The sequence below is a fragment of the Cyprinus carpio genome, chromosome A18, assembly GCF_018340385.1.
Source record: "Cyprinus carpio isolate SPL01 chromosome A18, ASM1834038v1, whole genome shotgun sequence".
Lineage (NCBI taxonomy): Eukaryota > Metazoa > Chordata > Actinopteri > Cypriniformes > Cyprinidae > Cyprinus > Cyprinus carpio.
In genome coordinates this window covers 15,477,839-15,497,903 of record NC_056589.1, presented here as the reverse complement: position 1 = coordinate 15,497,903, position 20,065 = coordinate 15,477,839, and the positions used below count along the sequence as shown (strand labels likewise).

At 36.5% G+C, this 20,065-nt stretch overlaps 2 protein-coding genes across 5 annotated transcripts in view; both read right to left on the bottom strand.

The window, feature by feature from the left end:
• LOC109110164 (tetratricopeptide repeat protein 9A-like) overlaps positions 1 to 8,828 on the bottom strand; it is a 29,188-nt gene extending 20,360 nt beyond the window's left edge. The window contains exon 1 of the mRNA XM_042775130.1: positions 7,901 to 8,828. Within this exon, the coding sequence (XP_042631064.1) occupies positions 7,901 to 8,357 (457 nt within the window). The 5' untranslated portion in view covers positions 8,358 to 8,828. The remainder of the gene's footprint in view (positions 1 to 7,900) is intronic.
• Positions 8,829 to 11,510: 2,682 nt separating this feature from the next.
• LOC109110163 (uncharacterized protein C19orf47 homolog) lies at positions 11,511 to 19,751 on the bottom strand. Of its 4 annotated transcripts, none has more exons than XM_042775125.1 (8): positions 19,637 to 19,751; positions 18,237 to 18,324; positions 16,594 to 16,708; positions 14,852 to 14,942; positions 14,576 to 14,689; positions 12,972 to 13,115; positions 12,720 to 12,796; positions 11,511 to 12,283 (listed from the first exon to the last, which is right to left on the bottom strand). In XM_042775125.1, exons 1-8 carry the CDS (start codon positions 19,701 to 19,703, stop codon positions 11,744 to 11,746), a joined length of 1,236 nt encoding a protein of 411 aa, XP_042631059.1. In that variant the 5' UTR covers positions 19,704 to 19,751; the 3' UTR covers positions 11,511 to 11,743. The 4 variants fall into 4 exon arrangements, with proteins under 4 accessions (XP_042631059.1, XP_042631061.1, XP_042631057.1 ...); XM_042775127.1 differs by having other exon boundaries at positions 14,861 to 14,942; positions 19,637 to 19,750; XM_042775123.1 differs by lacking the exon at positions 19,637 to 19,751 and adding an exon at positions 19,445 to 19,630.
• Positions 19,752 to 20,065: the final 314 nt, after the last annotated feature.

Sequence of the window (20,065 nt, the reverse complement as noted above, 5' to 3'; positions counted from 1 at the left end):
ACAGTTCACTACAAATGTTTTTTTTATTGGTCTTATGAAGTATTCTAATTTGTTGAGATAATGAATTGGTGGGTTTTTGTTAAATGTGAGACAAAAATCATCACAATTAAAAGAACCAAAGACTTAAACTACTTCAGTCTGTGTGCATGGAATTTATTTAATACACAAGTTTCACAATTTGAGTTGAATTACTGAAATAAATGAACTTTTCCACAACATTCTAATTTATTGAGAATCACCTGTATATTCCGTGATTGAATTGTGATGCTGAGGCTAGAGGATGATGAGCAGACTGCAGCCGGCTGGATTCCCAGTCAGAGACCTTAAGCGATGCACTTAGCACCAGAGGTTTCGGTAAACCATTATGACTGTATGGAAACATTACCAATGTAACTCCACTTAGACACGGGCATTAACAGAGACTTGATGAATATGCATAACAGTGGAAAGAGCTAGATGATATGGATCCTTAGAGAGGTCACTTAATACTTTTTTCTTAATAATATTTTTTTTGGGGTGAACTTTTCCAAAATGCTTAAAGTGCTCAAGTCTGGTGGTTGTACAACATTTGTACACTGCAAAATAATATGAAATAATGCAAACAAAATAAAATAAATTAAATTAAATTAAAAATAATAATAATAATAAAATAAATAAATAATAAATAATAAAATTTAATAAATAAATGAAATAAACAAATGAAAATCTTAATCAGGATTTTTGTTGAAGAAAAAATATAATAGAATATAAATAAAAAAATATATAAATGCAAAGATGGGAGAGAGAAAGATCCAGGTGCACAGTAATTATTACAATAATGGCAAAAATACATAACAATACACAAACCAGGAAAAGAGGAACAGACCTGGGGCCGCTTATGAGACATCCATGAAGGAACAACATCAGAGAATGGATAAAACACAAGGGCTATATACACAAGGGTACGTTGAAAAACAAGACACATCTGGGAATCACAGGGAACTAATCAAAAATAAAACTACAAAGGACTTCAACATAAAAGTCCAAACAAAACAGAGAACATTCTCTGTCTTAATATTTTAATATCTTAATTATTAATAATAAATAATTCAATAGATTTCTCTTTAATAATTTAAATGTATCTATATCTATTTATATATCATTCTTGAAGTATGTTTTAATATTAGTTTTCTTCCCACCACTGGTAAAAAAAAATAAATAAATAATATATATATATATATATATATTCTCTTTAATAATTTAAATGTATTATATATATATATATATATATTAAAAAAAAATAAAAATTATATAGTTTTATCATAAATATTTACACTTTAAAACAAGAAAAAATCTATTTACCAGAGGATACCAGTATTTAAAAACTATTTTTTACTAGGAAACAATAAAAGAAAAATACTAATTAAAAAATTATTTTTGCTGTCTATTTTCAATGGCATTGGAACACACTTACAAGTAAGAAAGAAAAAAGGCAGTACCCTTGACATGATGCTATGTCTGTAAGTACCATTTATTTTTTAATATGTACACTTTAAGGCACTAATATGTAATCTTTGAGTAGATTGTAAATAAGATACAAAAGTGCCTTACTAATGTATCATACCAATGACACTGCATCATGAATGTGAGAATTCATGACTGAAACACAGGGAGTTTTTTTCACTTGGACATCTCCAGGCAGGAAACGTGTTGTGTCGCTGACCCATAGTGCCGACTGTCCCTAAATGACTCTGCATCCTAGAAATGGCCAATGGTGCATCAGCAGTACAGCCCCCTACAGAGGACAAACACAACCAGACGACAACAGCTTTTTGCTTTTCAACTGAGCAGGCAAACATTGGATCCTTCACTAAAAACAGCATAATTACACTTCTGTTAACAACACTGTTGACAATTCAAGCAGCAGGAACTATAACCATGCAGTATGTTCACTGTTACGTAGACTCAAGTAAAAATAAATGGCTGTTTTTTGTAAATGTTTTGTTGCAGTGATGTATCTAAATAGAGAAGTTCTCAGGAATATCATGCTGGCCAGCTTCCAGTGAATATTCTTGGTGCTTCAATGTGCTTGGCAGTTTGGATTACAGTGAGTGACATCTTGTCAAGTCCACTGAAAACAGCTATAGGCCACAGCAATGTTATACATTGAAGGAATAGTTCACCCAAAGTTTTGTCATTATTTGCACTACAGGTTCACCTCATGGAACGCAAAAGGAGAAATTCTGAAGTTTGCACTGGTTGCTGTTTTCCCAACACCCTCTGAGGGCAAATTGTAACTATAGTATTTTACGTTTTGGAGAACTGGTGGGAAATTCATATGAATTTGTACAACTACAATTTCATTTGTATGCATTCCTTCAATCTGCTTGCACCTACCACTGAAGCAACCAAATAGCAACCAGTAAAATTGTACTGTAAAGCTAGTAAAATCAGAGGAAATACAGGCATACAGCTTTGAAAACTACATGAGGCTGAATTTTTTTTCAACCATTACATCAACCATTAATTCACCCACACCACTTTCAGTATACTTTGTACCTATTTATTTATTTTTTTTAGGAACATCCTGTTTCTCGCTGGAATAAGAATGCAACAGCAGACTTTTTCAGGGTTTTCATTTTAAATCCTGCACACAAAGGCTGCATCTGGAGCTGTGTGCTGCTGTCAGCATCACTACAACCATCTGGAGCTCTAACCTACTCTATTTAAAACATATTCACACATAAACATGTGCAAGCTCACATGCAGGGCTTTCAGGTGCAGAGCTTCCCCCAAAACAACGGCACTGCATAAGAAAAAGCATCCTAGATTAAAATGCAACATCACAGAGAAAATTTATCATTGAGGGTGAGCAGATGATAACAGAATATATATATATATATTTTTTAAACTATCCCTTTAATTTCGAGACACTACGGCGGCTTCTACATCACTCCACTAAACTGTTTACAATAAGGCCTTTACACAGAAGTGTTTCAGGTCAAGAGAAATCTTAAGTGGCCCTTAGAGAGATTATCTTGAGGGAGGACTAGCATTGTGTTGATGTACCGGGGTGTGCTTCCTCTCTCCCTCTTGCAAACAAGCATCAGTACATGACTCAGCATCATAAGACATTGCCTGTTTTTATAATAAATATTGCTTGTATTATTCATATAACAGTCTCTCGCCAAAGATGAGCAGCTTGTGATGTCATTACATAGTAAGGCTGAGCACATTAATGTTTATTAGCTTGTGCTGATGTAAACTTATCATGAGACCATAAAGTGAAATTGTATTAATTATAATATTCTTCACCTTGATTTTTAGTTGTGTGGTCTGTAGAAGTTCCACATTGATTTGCCATTTAGATATAATATCAAGCCAGTTTTATTTCACTCAGACATTTTTAATATTATCTTTCAATACTAATTAATAATTATTCCATAGCTTGAGTAGCAGAGCTCATCTCTGAGATGTCAAAACTGAAATATCAGCTATCTGACATCAAGATCAGATCATTCAAATAAAGTTGCCAGTAGCCTACTTATTGCTTATTTATCAATAAAAATGAAATTTTGCTCTTCTGAAGTCAACGTTTTCTTGGTCAGTATCTTGTTTTGGACAAGCAAACATCTATTAGAAATATGCTTTCAACGCAAGCCAGCAAAACTACACATTTTAATATTAGCCGAGGTTGACTAAAGTGCTCCTATTCCTCCCCTTACTGCCTTTATTGCAGTGACAGCAGTTCTTATGGATGCATTCTTGGCTTTGGTGGCCATCTTCTTACCATGAAAAATGACCCACAACTTCAGCAGGAAAGCGCAGAGGGACCTAAACAACATGTTCAGGTTCTACAGACCTAGAAAATGTAAGCAGATATGCATTCTCTCTGCATATCCACGGACACACACACATACACGCTGCCAAACCTCCTCTGATCCAGTACTTTATGATCTCTCTCATTTTCTCCTCCATCCCCCCGGCCGTGGCAAAGCGCTATAACATAATACAGTGTACTGTACAGTAAGTAAAGCTTGTGCCCAGAGGAACCCTGTGGCGATGCCATGCCATCTGCGGACCTGGCACCAGCTGTCTCTGCTGGCCAACCACCACAATAATTAACAAAGACACTTCGTCCATCACGCTTCTTCTTCCCTTTACCTTTTATTCAAACCTAATGCACATCAGCAAGTCTTCTAGACATAGAGATCTGGCAGGTGAAAAAAAGTCTTTAATATCTCTTTCCTTTTTAAGCATTTGGCTCTTGGGACTGTGATAAGAACGTTTCCTTGAGTTGATGAATGTAATGCAACCCCTATCTGGACTCTCCAGGCAAAGAGAGAGAGAGGAGTGAAAGAGAGAAAGTCTTGATTTCATTTTAATACGTCCTATTCTAATTGGACATCAGGGTTGAGAAATTCATTGACTGTCGCGATCCGTTGTAATGAGAGAACAAAAGGTCAACAAGCGTTATATAGACACATGATTCACATAATTTCCCACAAGCCTTGTGTTGAAAAGAATACTCTAGCATTTATATTTGAAAAGTGATAAAAAAAAATATGAAGCACACCATTAAGTGTAACACGCAAATTTTGTTTGATTTAAAACAACTTAAAACAATAAAACTTTAAACTTAACACATACCTTTACAATTAAATAATTAAAATAAATATTTTTAAACAACTGTGAAAGTGAAATATTCTCAAAAAAAAAAGAAAAAAAATCATTAAACTGATCAAAAGTAACTGTAAAGACATTTATGATGTTACAAAATGGGTCTATTTAAAATAAATGCTGTTTTCATCAAAAATCCTGAAAAAAAAAAAAAAAAAAAAAAAAAACGTATCACAGTTTCCACAAAAATGTTAGGCAGTTTTAATGTTTAAAATGTATCATTTAAATGTTTTAATGATAATAATAAACAGCATATTAACTATTTCTGAAGGATCATGTGACACTTAAGACTGGAGTAATGGCTGCTGAAAATGCAGCTTTGCCATTCAATTATAATTACATTTCATCAACATTAAAATTTTTACTGCATTTTGGACCAAATAATTGAAGTCTTGTGAGCGTAAGAGACTTCTTTTAATATTACTGAATCCAAACTTATGCAGTTTGGCTTTTCAAGAAAATCTATCTTGTTTAAATATGCTTAGATTTTTTTTCTTTTCTTGAAAACATGATAAGAATACAAAATGTGTTGAAACATGAGCTTGATAAAAGCACAACAGCTGGGTTTGTGAGTACCAATAAAATAAAAAGCGTATCCAAACAGCTTTACTCTGTTTGCATTAGCATTATTGTCTAAGCTATCTATGATAATACAGCTTGAAATGTGCTAAAATGACAGTGTTGTTTTTATTCCACAGTGATTTCACAAGCTCTCAGTTTCAGCGCTTATATATGGCACTGCCTCGAATGAACAGTGGTTAGACAAAATGCAATATAAATCACAACACATTAAACAAACGCACACTCTTCCCACCATACACTACTGAAGAGCATGTTAGTCTAATGAATACTGTTTGGCAAGTAGATGATGTAAGATAACAGCTATATATGATACTGTATACATTACTATTTATATTTTTCATCTTCAGTTTTATGACAGGGTATGCAAGGTGTGTGCTGAAAAGAGTTTCTCTGTATCTTTCGTAACTGCACTACCAAAAAAAGTTTCAATCAAATGTAGGCATAACCCACTTAGAAATGCTGTCCTGTCCTCTTGGAAATGCACGGCTTAGACATGGTATTATAAATAAGGATGGCAAATTAACCATTCATCTTCTTGCTGTTCAGACAAAGTTAGGTAATTGTACTGTACTTGCCACATGTATTTCTTGATTTTTGTTTTTCATTTAAACAGTACAAATGGTTTTCGCCTTTATTTCCTTGCAAGCTAGCTCTCATAACATCTCTTTGCTCAGCCGTTTCATGTTTTGATATCTTCCTCTTTCAGTTTAGCTTCAGACGTAGTATATTGTATGGCCTCTTGGACCTGTCAAGCTTAACTTATGACACCTTGCCGAGCCAAGACTCGTGTGTTTGCTAGAGACGACTCAGCAGGCTTTGTAAAAGAGTGCTGAAGAAGTTGCTGTGGCTGGCTGAAGTTGAACAATACAGATGGAAGGCCTTGCCTTGTCAGAACAAACCATGGTTAGAAGGCCCTTTACTTCACACACTCACACACACACAACAGCATCATTCAGATTTGCAGATCGCACAGAAGGCTATTCTACTGCACCCCCCCCTCCCCCATCTACTTGCCCTTACATGGCAATCCACACCCCCCCAGTACAATCGCTGAGGCCAGCAACAGCACACAAGCAATGGGCTACTTGTCACGTGATTGTTGAAAACACAACGCCATGTAGGCACCTTACAACAAGCAGTTAAAATCAGTTGTATCATGGATCAAGGATTGTACTTTGACTGTGACTACATCACCAGATGAGAAATTAGCTTTAAAGATTTTGCACATGAAATTTCAAGACATACAAACCATGACAACAGCTCGTCTCTATTTAAAAGAAGTACAGTTGACAAAAGCTGGATGAAATGCAAAACTCTGTCTGCATCCTACGTACATGCATCTCAACCCTCAGAGGCCCTAAGCACTGTATGTAACTATAAAATGCATCTTTATATAGCCATTTATATAATTTCTATATATATTTCCAGCTCACCCTCATCATCATGACTGCAGGAGGACAAACAAAGGAAGGTGACTGTGGGAAGGAATTCAAACAAATGGAAATTTTGCAGTGGTGGCCGGTGAAATTTTCCATTCTCTCTCTTTCACGCCTTAATGCTTCCCCCAGAGGGCCTGAAGTGTTTGCCACATTTGTGACATTCAAATCAAACCTCAAATCGACCACCATGTGAGACCACCAGAGACATCAAGGACCATGAACACCAGGCATCACCCCCATCCAGATCAAGCAGATGTGCATGAGTATTAACCAAAATTCTTCCAATGAGCAAACACAGCTGGAATCTCTGATCTTTTTTTATGTTATCCCCTGTTTATCGACAACTGAACTAACAGAGTGTATGTCATATGGGAAACAATATGCATTGGTCTATAATCACATAGGGTTTGTAATTTAAAGACTGAAAACGCAATAAAAGAATGTATTGACTACACATAGCCATAATAAAATGATACTCACTAGACTATGATTTAGAAGCCATATAATGCTTTTATTTGCTTCGTGTTTAAAATTCCCATAAGCTTCAATTTTGAAGCTGTTGTGTTTCAAAAACAAGCTAACACGTTTCTACAAAGACCACAATGAAATGAGTTCATGTGCATGACAAATCTCACATTAGTTGTAGTCTTTATATAAAACAAAACGGTTTTGCGCTAAAACCTCTTCGAGTAGTGTTAACAACACGTTATTTTTCTCAAAAATTGAAATCGCTATTGCAAAAACAACCCAAACAAATTCCCGATGGAATCTGTCTCGAACGCGCTTATTTTCTTCCGGGTTTACTACAAACTAAACCAGCTATTTTGTTGTAACTGTTTATAGAAGCTATCCTTGGTTGTATACTGAATTGAAAGGCAAGTAAAAAAAATGAAGTGATTAGCGCACTTACTAGTAGGCTACGTATTAAAATAGATTTTTATAGAAAATTAAATAGAAAATTAAATGAACTTGGATTATTATGACACTGGCTCATGAACAAAGAAGGCCAAACTGGTCGTTAAGCACAAAAAGTGGCTTTATTGATTGTTTTCAGTGTTGTTTTTATAAAACACATCCATTTTCCTGCTGTGGAATTAGACTTATATTAAAGCCCTTTGTGTATCCTCTAACACCTTCACCTTATCTTTAGCCTCATGCAACCTCCCGCGAGCCGTTCAGCACAATGACAGCGGCTGTTTCCTCGGGACTCGGAGTCTCACCTGTCAGGCTGTCGTAGCATTCGATCTCGGTGCTCTCCACCGCTCGCCGCTGCTCTTCTGTCAGCTTGGCCGCGGCTTGGTTCAGGAGGTTCACCTCGGATCCGGTGGTCCCGTCGACGACATGGATCCCTTTCAACTGCAGCAGCGCCCTGTGATATTTCCCGATTGCTTCCCGGATTTTTTTCTCCTTGTAGCATCGGTGACCCTCCAGTTTGAAGTCGATCGCTTTCTGTATTTTCGCCTCCATCTCCATCTCCGCGCCGCCGACGCGATACCCTCCACCTCCGCCGCCGACGTCCCCACCCGCTGCCGCCGCCAGACTCCGGCCCCCAGCCTCCGGATAGCTTTTCAAGCTCTTGATCGAGTGCTGCTTCGCTTCCATCTCGCTCAGGAAGCCATGCTGTTCCAACACGGATGCCTGTGTTTTCTTTAAGGGCTGGAGCAGCGTGCTGTGCATAAAGGATGCGAGCCAAACAGGAACCGAAAAACACAAGCGCGAACGGATACAAGGGGAGCTAAATTCAACACTAAAGATTCCCGACTATTAAAACGCGTTAAAAGACACGAAGAACATAAACAAATAGGTGATCACGGTTGTCTCTCGCTGACCAGCGCGTAACGCCTTTGCTCAGAGGTGATGCTGGAGCAGGAGGTCTCTTGCCGCTGGCGATAGCAGCTTCAGCACCACAGACAGCGCCAACGAGCACTAACGCGAGGCATTATGGGAAGAATTAATCGTGAGATGCTGCTGCTGGTGGAACACGATTTACATCAAAGAGGAGCGGTAAATCTCAAAACGCAGTAAAGCCAAATATGAATAAAAAATGCAAAGGCTGGTCATCTTTACGTCATTATTATTAAAAAGCACAGGCAGGCCATTGTCGCAACACTGTGTAGAAAACCCTGTTGGGAAACACAACCTATCTGGTAGATGTGTTTTGGAACATGGTAGCAGGTCTAAGATGGTCATTAGCTGGTTGATCAACTACGATGTAAATATATATATATAAAATAAAAATAAAAACTTTGAAAACCACTTAACCACTTTGAGATGACCAGCTGGTGGCTGATTTGTTGCTGGTTCACAATGGTCTGATAGTTTAAATCAGCTGAGACCAGGACAGGACAAAAAGACATGCATGAAGCATGTAAAATGTGTCCTTAAATTAGGTTCCAGATCAAAGTGGAAATAGTCTCCCTGGGCGCTTGAATGATTAATTTTCCCAGAGCTGAAACTGAAAAAATCAACTTGCTTAAAATTGACTCACCCATGGGCCATCCAAGATGTAGATTCATTTTTCTTCATCGGTACGAATTTGGAAAAAATTTGCATTACATTACTTGCTCACCAATGGATCCACTGTAGTGAATGGGTGCCATCAGAATGAGTGTCAAAACAACTGATATAAAGATCACTCCAGTCCATCAATTAACGTCTAGTGAAAAGCTGCATTGTTGTGTATTTTCTGCAAATTTTATTTTTTTTGATCAAACTATTCCTTGAAGTCTGCTGAAGCTGAAGAGATCATCCATCTAAAGGCTGACCAGGCAGGTTTGTTAAGATATAGGTCATTAATAAAAAGAAACTGATGGTGTTATCCAGAAGTGTCTATTAATTTGCTTTCATGCATTAAGTTGATAAGAACATAAAAATACAAATAAATCTTTTTGGTGTAGTTATAAATTGTAATGCAGATACATATCTAGACTAAATTAATAACACAGCCTAACAAAAAAACTGAGTCAGCATTAAGAGACAAATGTTGAACAGTGATGAACTGCTTAAGTCCTTTTACAAATCGCTCAGTGTACTGCAACACTGGAGACATAAGGGCTTATGTAGTCCTCACCATCTGCGTCATTTACTAGAGCATGCATTAAAGGAAGCTCACATCAGTTTCAAATAAGAACTAAAATCACTTCATTATCTCTGTATTGGAACATTCTTTATCAAACTAATTATGCAGTAAAAATCTTAAATGTAAGAATGCAGGATATTAATGCTGGTGGTTCATACAAATGATTGCAGACCCTCATTCATCAACTTGCTAATGTTCTGCTACACAACCACATAAATGAAAAAAAGACCATCTCTTTAAAACCACTTTATGTAAAGAGGGAAGTGCAACTTGCAGGGTTGTAATTTTAACTATAAATGTGATAAAACATATCTACAATATGCTCCAAAAGCCAGTTATGTTATCAACAATGCATTTTACATAAAATTTTATAAAGTTCATAAAAGAAACATTTCAAGATTTTTCTGTTTTATCCTTTTGTATTCAATCTAGTCCCAAGACAAATAATCTTCATCAATATTTTATAAACTTACCCAGTTAAAATGTTTTATCTCTCTTAATATTCCTTAAACATAGCAATGTAAATCATTCTGCTTTTGAGATGCTTCAAATTAAAATACTTATTAAAAAACGGGAAACATGACAAAACACAAAGTGTAGGTGAATTCCTATTACAACAGCAAGATTAGTGGTTACAGGGGTGAAAACTTATACAATACATAAGGGTCCACCTCCACGTGTGTTGCATGGCAACAGCATCACCAATGCTATATTTGCTCTCTTAGTCCAAGTAAAACTTAACAACACTTGAACACATGGATTGTGATTGTGATTTTGTCAAGCAAGGTAACAGCTGTGGTCATAAAAAGGTGGACACACATCACTTTTCAATTTCATTCATATGCATGTAAATGCAGGAGACCGGAAGCGCAAGCTCATGCAAAGATTTTTTGCATTTTGGGGTGATCAAAAGTCAAATTGTTTGGTCAACTCTGACCTGCAAATTCCTATTGTGAAGACATGTCACTAACAAAAGAAAGACACATCACAATGTGACCTCTTAATCTTAGCTGAATAAAAAGAACAAACTTTAAAGCTGAAGGTTTGCAGAGTTGCAGGAAAAGGGAGTAGATTGTTTTATTATTTTTGTTTTCATTTTAAATATGTTACATTTTTTTTTTTTTAAGTCTAGTGTGACCGCAGGTTAAGGTGAATTTATGGAAATGCTCATGTGTGCCGTTTTAAGCCATTAAAATGGTTTTACTTTATTATAAAGATTTATTATAAATCTTTAATGTGAAAGGGATAGTTCACCCAAAAATTAAGACTCACCATTTACTCTTTTCTGCAGAACACAAAAGATATTTTGAAGAATTGACTACCAAATCATTTCGGTGACTTTCATTTGATCAAAAAAAAAACAAAAAAAAACAACAACAACAAACAACAAAACACTTTATTTTGTTTTCTACTGAAGAAAGAAAATCATACATTTTTGGAATGACATGAGGGTGATTATATGATGACAGAATTTTCAGTTTTGGGTGAATTATCCCTTTAAAAACTGAGGGGTAAGAGGATCATTAAACATGAGCTTACTTCACGGAGGAATCGGTAAGCTGAGGTGTTTATGGTAAACATATCACATGCTTTCATTTACATCTCTTGGCTACTGTAGTGGAGGGAAAAAACCTTGACATTTCGAGCATTTGATGCTGGGCGCCATGCATTAAAAAAATCTTTATTACAAACCCCTTTATTCTGGAAAACTGTTTCACTCAAAAGGGGCACAGGAGAGTAGCTATAAAAGTAGGACAGCAGGTATGTCCACACTGACATTTAAAAAAAATTGCAGCTGTCCATTTTTTCCCCTAATATCATCAACTCATTACACTCCATGAGGTACAGCATATCGTCTTCCCAGTCCATCAAGGATGGTCCTAGAGTTTCTCCACTCACTCAAATGGAAATTCAGGTGGGTTTTAAGTTATAAAAAGGGCAAGCTGGATAAAAAAAAAGGGGTGCCCTTTCAGTTTTTTGGCCATTAGGTTTTCCGGGCACCCAGTCTCTTGAATACACTAACTGCCCCAGCATCCATCTGAGCCCCGTGAGTGTCACCTGTGCTACTACTGACCTTAGAGCTGGCCAGAGCAAAGCTGCCCTGGGCTTTGCTTCTGCTACTCGTAACGCGACTGTCCTGGGTGTCTGCAGGCTGACTGACTAGTGGGCTTGAGGAGGTAGGGTTTACTGATGGGACCTTGCCTAGTCTCTGCAGTACACCCAATTTGGGTGTCCCCTCCTGGGTGGAGGTGGAGGTAGAGGAGGAGAGAGGTGGTGTGCCTTCAAATGAGGGGAGTTTGTACTTTGCACCTAGTCGACGCAGAGTGAAGGATTTAGATTTGGAGGTAACAGTCTCTTTTTTAGAAGTGGGTGGGGGTCGTTTGAGGACGCCTGCATACTGCAGCACTGAGCCCTCACCGTCGCTGTCATGGTCCTCGAAGGCATCTGCAACACCATCAGTCTTTTCTCCAACCGCTACATCTTCCTCTGCTTTACCCAGTCGGCTAAACACACCTGTTGGCTGCTGCATGAAAAAAAGAAAAAAAAAAAAAAAAAAAAAAGCCAGGAATGCAGTGATGTGAAACATCAGGATTAGGAATCATGAACAAAGAATAATATTTTTACAGCATTTATTCATTTTGGTTTATGTTAATTTCTACATATACATTTATAACATTTTAAGTTTTATAAATCAACATTAGATAATGCATCATCAACAAACAAGAATTAACATTGTACATGTAGGAATTAACATTAACCTAGATTAATCAATGATCTAAAAAACAGTTCATTGTTGGTTCATGATACGCAATGAACTGATATTATTGAAATGAATATTACTGTAGTGTTACATTCATTAAACAATACTGTGTGTAATAAAGAGAAAACAATTCTTAGTGTCTGGGTTTTTGCTGTCTTGTTTATCTGATGGACAAAATCAATACAATACAATTTCTCACCTTATTGGCTGAGGTGGTGTCTGCCTTAGACTCTGCCCCTAGTCTATCAAACACTGACGTACGCTTTAAAACCTTAGCTGTGGCAAAGAAAGGGGAAATTATAAGATCAATCTCATCTTCATCATTTAAAATTTTTAGTTAGGCAGTTCTAGTTTTAAACTTGTTCAAATTACAGCAATATAATATAATAGCAAATTACAACAATATAATATATTAGCTTGAAGACTCAATAAATATACTATCTCTGGGCACCTTTCTTGGCCTGCTGTGCCAGGATGCGCCGAGTGCGAGCTGTTGTGCCTTTTGGCATGTTAATGACATATTTCCCCTCAATTTCTCTTGTGACTTGCCGACGCTTCACTTGCAACCCATTTTCATCTGCTGGCTTGCTGGGCACTGTAAGAGGGTGAAAAAAGGAGAACGTTTTAAAGGGCACCTATTATGCAAAATCCACTTTTACATCGTTTGGACATAAATGTGTGTTGGCAGTGTGTGAACACAACCACCCTACAATGATAAAAATCCACCTACTCCTTATTCTTTTATGCTCATTAAAACAAATCAGTCTCATTAGACATGGCGTTTTGATTCTCTGAGCATTGTGATGTCATATTGTTCAGGCCCCTCCCACGGCCGCTGACTGACACTGTCATATTAGCAGAGACCCCATCCTGAGCGAGCCACACATAATCCACCATGTTTATTTTCACGCTAGAGCATTTAAAAACAGCATTCAAGTAAGAAATGTCTTCTAATTAAAGCTAAAAAAGTTATTCGGTCAAGAGTTTTCTGTTTTTATTTATTATTTGGGTAATATAACTGCGTAGGCAGCAGCAGGTACTATATATTACACTGCTGTCTCTTAATACACATCTAATATAAACATGTGGTTTCTTTCCCAGCTGTTTATCTTCACAAACATAACCGACTGTGTTTTTAATATAATCTTGTGTGTATTTGACAGTTTAAGCACAATAAGACATGTAAGAGAACTTTATTACTCACATGCTTCGGATGTGTGCGCTCAGAAAACACTATATCAGAAGTTTATACTGATATGGCTTTAAAATGCATGATTTTAGTGCGATAGACATGATAATCAAAACCAAACAGATGTTTTTTTGGCAGAGTATTTGAGGTACAAGCTGTAAAGTGTCCGTCCTCTTCTGGAAAAGGGGGCGGGGAGCAGCAGCTCATTTGCATTTTAAGATACAGGCACGAAAACAGTTTGTTTCTGCTTCCACTCAAAATAGGCATTTTCAAAATGATAAATAAATGATCTATGGGATATTTTGAGCTAAAACCTCACAGGCACCTTCTGAGGACACATGAGACTTATATTACATCTTGTAAAAAGGGGCATAATAGGTGCCCTTTAAATCATCCTGTTCCATTTAAAGAAACAGTTAATCCAAACATGTATTCTACCATTCAAAAGTTTGGGGTCTGTTTCTATTTCCATTACTGTTTCTATTTCAAATAAATAATGTTCAATTCCTTTCTATTCATCAAAGAACCCTGAAAAAACATGTATCACAATTTTCACAAAAATATTGATAATAATAAGAAATGTTTATTGAGCACCAAATCAGCATATTAGAATAATCATGTGACACTGAAGTCTGGAGTAATGGCTGCTGGAAATTCAGCTTTGCCATCACAGGAATGAAATACATTTTCAAATATATTAAAATAGAAAACAGTTATTTTAAAAGTTAATGTGTCAATATTACAGTCTTTACTGTATTTTATTTTAAAATTATCTTACCAACCCCAAACTTTTTTTTTTTATAAGACTAGCATTTGCATTTAGTAAAAAACTTGACATCACTAATTGTTAACCTAATCACATGTACCTGTTTTAGCACTGGCGTTGGAGACCGTTACTGAAATTCGGTTGTCAGGGTGCCGGGCAGGCGTACTTGGTGGAGAGTCCCGGCTCAAAGCATTGGCAATCATGCGTGTGGCAGCTGTCAGGGGAACATGAACATTACCAGAGCTACAGCCTCAGCCCACTCAAACAAAGATAAATCACTCCCTGTATGAGCAACCAGTAGAAGAACTGCAGGGAAACTGTCAATTAAGGACACATGGTACAAATATTTATATATGCTAAGCAACTTAATACTTACGATACTTACGAGTGTTAGCAGTACGTCTCAGTTCTGCCTGTACACTAGTCTGTCCAGACGAAATGGCCTCAGTTGTCATTTTACACATACCCTGCATTAAGAGGATAAAAGATCATTATTTCACATTTAGAATAATGAAGCATGCCAATGCATGGGTATGCATGAAAGACAAAACCTCTAGTGATCAACAAATGCTGATACCAGTATCTAGAGACGAGGGGTCCGTTCTTCTTATGTGGGTTACTCAGTTAGCGGGATTTTATTGTTGACGATTTGACATTATCCAGGATTGTTAGGTTCTTCAAAGCACATCCCAGAGTTGCTGTCTTAGCAACAGGTCTGTTAGCTCAAACCTGCTCGGGAGCAGGCTTATTTCACATAAACTTCACTTTTAAGTGAAGATGATACTGAAAGTCTGTCCCAACCACTGCTAATTTCTTACTTTTGTACTTTTTGTACTTTATTAAATTTTGTATAAACTTCTTTTAAATTTTAAGATTTTTATTTTATTTTGAAAATAATTAAAATGTTGCATATCTATAATAATAGACACAACCAGTTTTACTTATTGAGAGACTTATTGCAGTCATGCAAACTTTACATTCAGTTTGACTGAGCCGTGCATTAATTTGAATGGTGAGCTTTAATGCAGGTGGCTTTGATGCATCACAGGAGATGCAGACTCACTTCTCAAATATCAAAAATTGTTTATGATTCACCATTAATTTAAACACAGTCAGTTATGTCTTAATAGATCATTATGGATAAAGAAACTTCAATTAATGCTTCCACGTATAACAAATCCACTTCAAAATTAAATTAACTGATGCTCTGTCTTTAAATAAATTCAATTATAATTACATTTTCTTGAAGATAAAAAATTTTATATTTGCTAATGCTGTAAATATATAGGGAGTCCTATTACTTACACATTACTAAAGGTTACAATTAATAACATAGCAAAAACTATTGAATTTATTTTTGAATTTATTCACCTCTCTCTCAAATGGAGCATTGAAACTCCTAATTGAGATTGTAGATAGCGTGTCAATGGTCCACTTGAGAGATAGGTGGCGGTAATGCACTTATAAGTCTGCGATCTGCCATAAAGCAAGAAGAAGATGCCACACGCCCTGCTGCTGAAAATGCGTGTTCACAAGAGTTCTAACACTTCAGATGTTGCGTGAATCAGAGGGAAAAAAATTATATAAATATTGTTCAGTTTCTTGCACAGACCGATCGTTTTGTGTCTTTACACATCAATGTATCGTCACGAGCCGCAGGGTTTAATTCGGTTTTGTTTGTTTTGTTTTATTGTATGTTTTAGCTGTGATTCCCATCCACTTAGATTATTAGAGTGATAGACTGCAAGGGTTTGAGTTAAAAAGTTTTGTTTGTTTTGTTTTGTGTTAAATTTGTAAAATTATTTTTTGATGAAATGTGTGTTGGATTTTGAATATCAAATTTTCATTTTTGGGTGAACTATCCCTTTAATCAAATGCTCTTCCTTAGACTGAATTTTTCTAGTGAACTAATCACCTCAGACAGGAGGTGTACATGTGGATTTCGTGATAACTAGTAAAGAGGAAGGGATAATCATGTTGAAAAAAAAAAAAGGAAACTTTTTTTTTTTTTTACCTTTTTTTTAAACATTTTTTTTTTTTTGTACTTTATTTAGACTGTTATCAGAAAACACAAAATTTTTACATACCCAAATACTAGAAATTTACATTTGCACTCACCTGTCTATACACATGCTTTGCATGTTTGAGAATGGCTATGATGTCCCCGATGACTGTGATTCCCAAGTCCATCATTATTTCCTTACTGAGGTCCATGAGCATGTTTTTCTGAATCCTGAAAAGAGAAAAGTAGTTGATGCTTTTACAGCATCCAGTTGTGCTGTACAGGAGTAACCTTTTGTGAAGAATGTTGTTCGTCACATTTCAGAGAAGGCCAGCTTTTGACTGTTTATAATGGTGAGAAAACATCCAGCAAGTAAAGCGCACACAAGCAAACCGAGATAGATTCTGTACTGAACCAGATTAACCAGCTCATGTCTAATTGGACAGTTTCACTATAGTGGCTTCATTTACATGGACACCTTTTGTTTAATTGGGGATTAAATTATTCTGATTGATGAATCCAAACATAGCGTCTTAATAAATAACTCCATATTAGGGATGGGCGATATATCGCATGCGACTGTCACACGCATTTTGTCAGTAAAGCTAAATCGCCATCACCTGCTTTCAAATGGAGCGGCATTTAATATACAGAGCCGTAGTTCACTGACAAGCTACGCAATATCACGTTCATTATCGAAGGTGATTCATCTGCGATAATGAACGTGATATTGCGTAGCTTGTCAGTGATCTACGGCTCTGTCTATTAAATGCCGCTCCATTTGAAAGCAGGTGATGGCGATTTAGCGGTAATCAGGGAACCGGCTTTACTGACGAAATGCGTGTGACAATCACATGCGATATATCGCCCAGCCCTACTCCATATCAGATTTGATCTTTTGACACGCGCACACCTCACAAATATAAAGCACACTTTCAGACACCAGAGTGTCTGAGTTAACTTACGATTGCAACCTGATGGGAATTCTGATCACCGTATGAGGCAGAATGTATTATACGTGGTCCTAAAAGCTGCATGCTAACAATCACTATAATAAGAACACTTTATGATTATAAAAATACCAGAGACCGCTTGAAGAACCTAGACAAATCATCTATGGTTATAAGCATGTATTTATTTGGTTTAATATTTCTGCCTCCTCCATGTGTCTTTGTTTATACCGGACTTCTGCATCCGCATGTCATAAATTTCATTTATTTGATCTATATCTTTTGATTTGTCTTTTTGGGTTTCAGTACAGTGAGACGGGATAGCGGTCAAACCTCCTCAGAATACATGAATCGTTGAAGATTAATATCAATGCTTATTCTTTCTAAAGAAATTTGATGGAAACATACAAGGGTTTGTCAGTATTTTTCTGTAGTATTATATGTCGCATTTGGACTTAAAAGCCCTTATGGAGTTGTTTTGTGCACTCTTGTCGTCACAAATAAAGTATGTGTGTTCTCTTTTTTTAAGAAATGATGATAAACAGTTTGATTTAGCATGCTCACACGAATTAATACATTTGTGTGAAATAAATTTTTTAATCGTAAATCATATAAAACATCTATGTTGAAGTTTTAAGTCTTTATGTAAGGAACTAACGTCCATTTTACGACATAGTTTTTAATTCATTTTCCCCTCGCTAGTGAAATGCTGGGGTTGTGTGACGTTTGCTTCAAAGAGGCGTGTCAAGGAAGGGTTTTACAGTAGCACAGGCCCGACAGTGGAAAAGCGGCTAATGATTTGTTTGTACCTGTTATCAACAAATGACACAGCGTAGTTGACAGCCAGTCCAGGAGGGATCCCAGCATCTCTGAAGAACTGGATCCATTCTGAGGTGGCTAAAGCAGCAAAGAAAACACAGTGATTATATGCACTCTGAAGAATATCATACATTTTGAGAAGAAAAATGTGTACATTTTTGTGACTAAAATTAAAGCTTTCAGCAATGTTACACATATTATGGTCAAGATCACCATTTGATCTGTTGATATAGAAACAATACTCTATTTTGTAGCTTATTTGTTTAGGATGGGTTAGCATTTGCAGACAATACTGTGAACTGTTAGCTGATCGGCAAGTTAGGTCGAGAATTTATTTTAATTTACATATTGGACATTAATTGGATGACACAGCATGCGTTTTCATATGGTCAGGGAAAAACAACTACATAAAGGAGACAAACGAAAAATGCTGCAGACGCAATATTGAAACGAGGTCTGCAGCATTTAGGACAAGCATGACAAAATGAGCACATGGTCAGCTAGAGCAGCTGTATGAGTGTTATTATTAAAGCCATAAGTCTCGTGTCAATAACAGAATTCTCCTGCTCAAGGCTGTTCACATGCTGAACAAAACTGAATGGATACAGTCAAAATGAATTTACAAAAGAAACCCAAACCTTAAGATGTCTAAAGGTTTATTTCCATTTAGGATTAACTGGTTTAACATTCAGTGTTCAGTATTTCAGTCTCAGTGCATTCTAGTGCACACTAGAGAATACAATAGCATTAACTGTTAATTACAGTACATCTCTGGAAAAAAAAAAAAAACCACATTAACCACCTAAAATGGTTTGCTGGTCTAAGTTGATCTCAGAGACTGGTCAAGTTTGGTCAGCAAACTGGCTTCACGCGGAAAAGTTGCCAAAATCCTTCTTAAATCAGCCAACAGACCAACCTGAACAATCTAGGAGACTTGTTTAGTTAAGCAAACTAGTTTGGGTATTTTACAAATGTTTTTTTTTTTCTTCTTTTGCAGCGGAGTTCTTGGATACACGCTTTCTGCCACAATCATTTTAAGGGACTGCTATATAAACAAGTATACATAAAGTAAGACCACGTAGTATGACTAAATTATACAATATAAAAATATGTCCCTTTAACAGCTAATATGATCTATGAAAGCACGTCTGTGTGATATAAATAGCATACAAATAACAATGTTGTGTCATAACGAGACCTTGCTTGGCCTGTTTTGATTGAACCACGCCGCGGTATTGCGCTTTAGCTCTTCTTGAATAACGTATCTTAACCTCCACGAGACATTCTCCTCTGAATTTCCCACCACAGGTTGTTAAAGGTTGATTTAAGCGTCTTTGCGGACCTCTACAGTGACCATATTCCATACACAAGGGTCATTTCTGTCTCTTACCTGCTGTATCGGTCGCCATCTTTCCAGGGAAAAACCGACGCACTGCGGAAATATTGTGACGTAACATCCTCTCCGTCTTCGGAACAAATCGACTGTTCCGAATGAACCGAGCAATCACTGGCTCCAAAACATGTATTATTAACGTTCTGTTTGCTCCGGTGGGTCAGTTTGTGTGAAAATACAGACAATAAAACTATTGGACGTTTGTTATTAAGCGGAATTATCCATGACACCCTCGGTCACCTTTTATTATATGGAAAAGTGATGTATACAAGTGAATGATGACATTCTGCCTTTTCCCACAGCCTTATAACAACATCAGGGTAAACAAAATATAATAATAGTGTTTTTTTTTTGTATTTATTATTATTTATTTTTTTTGGTGAAAATATGTTTTAATTTAAGGTCTGGCAAATTGTATAATGCAAC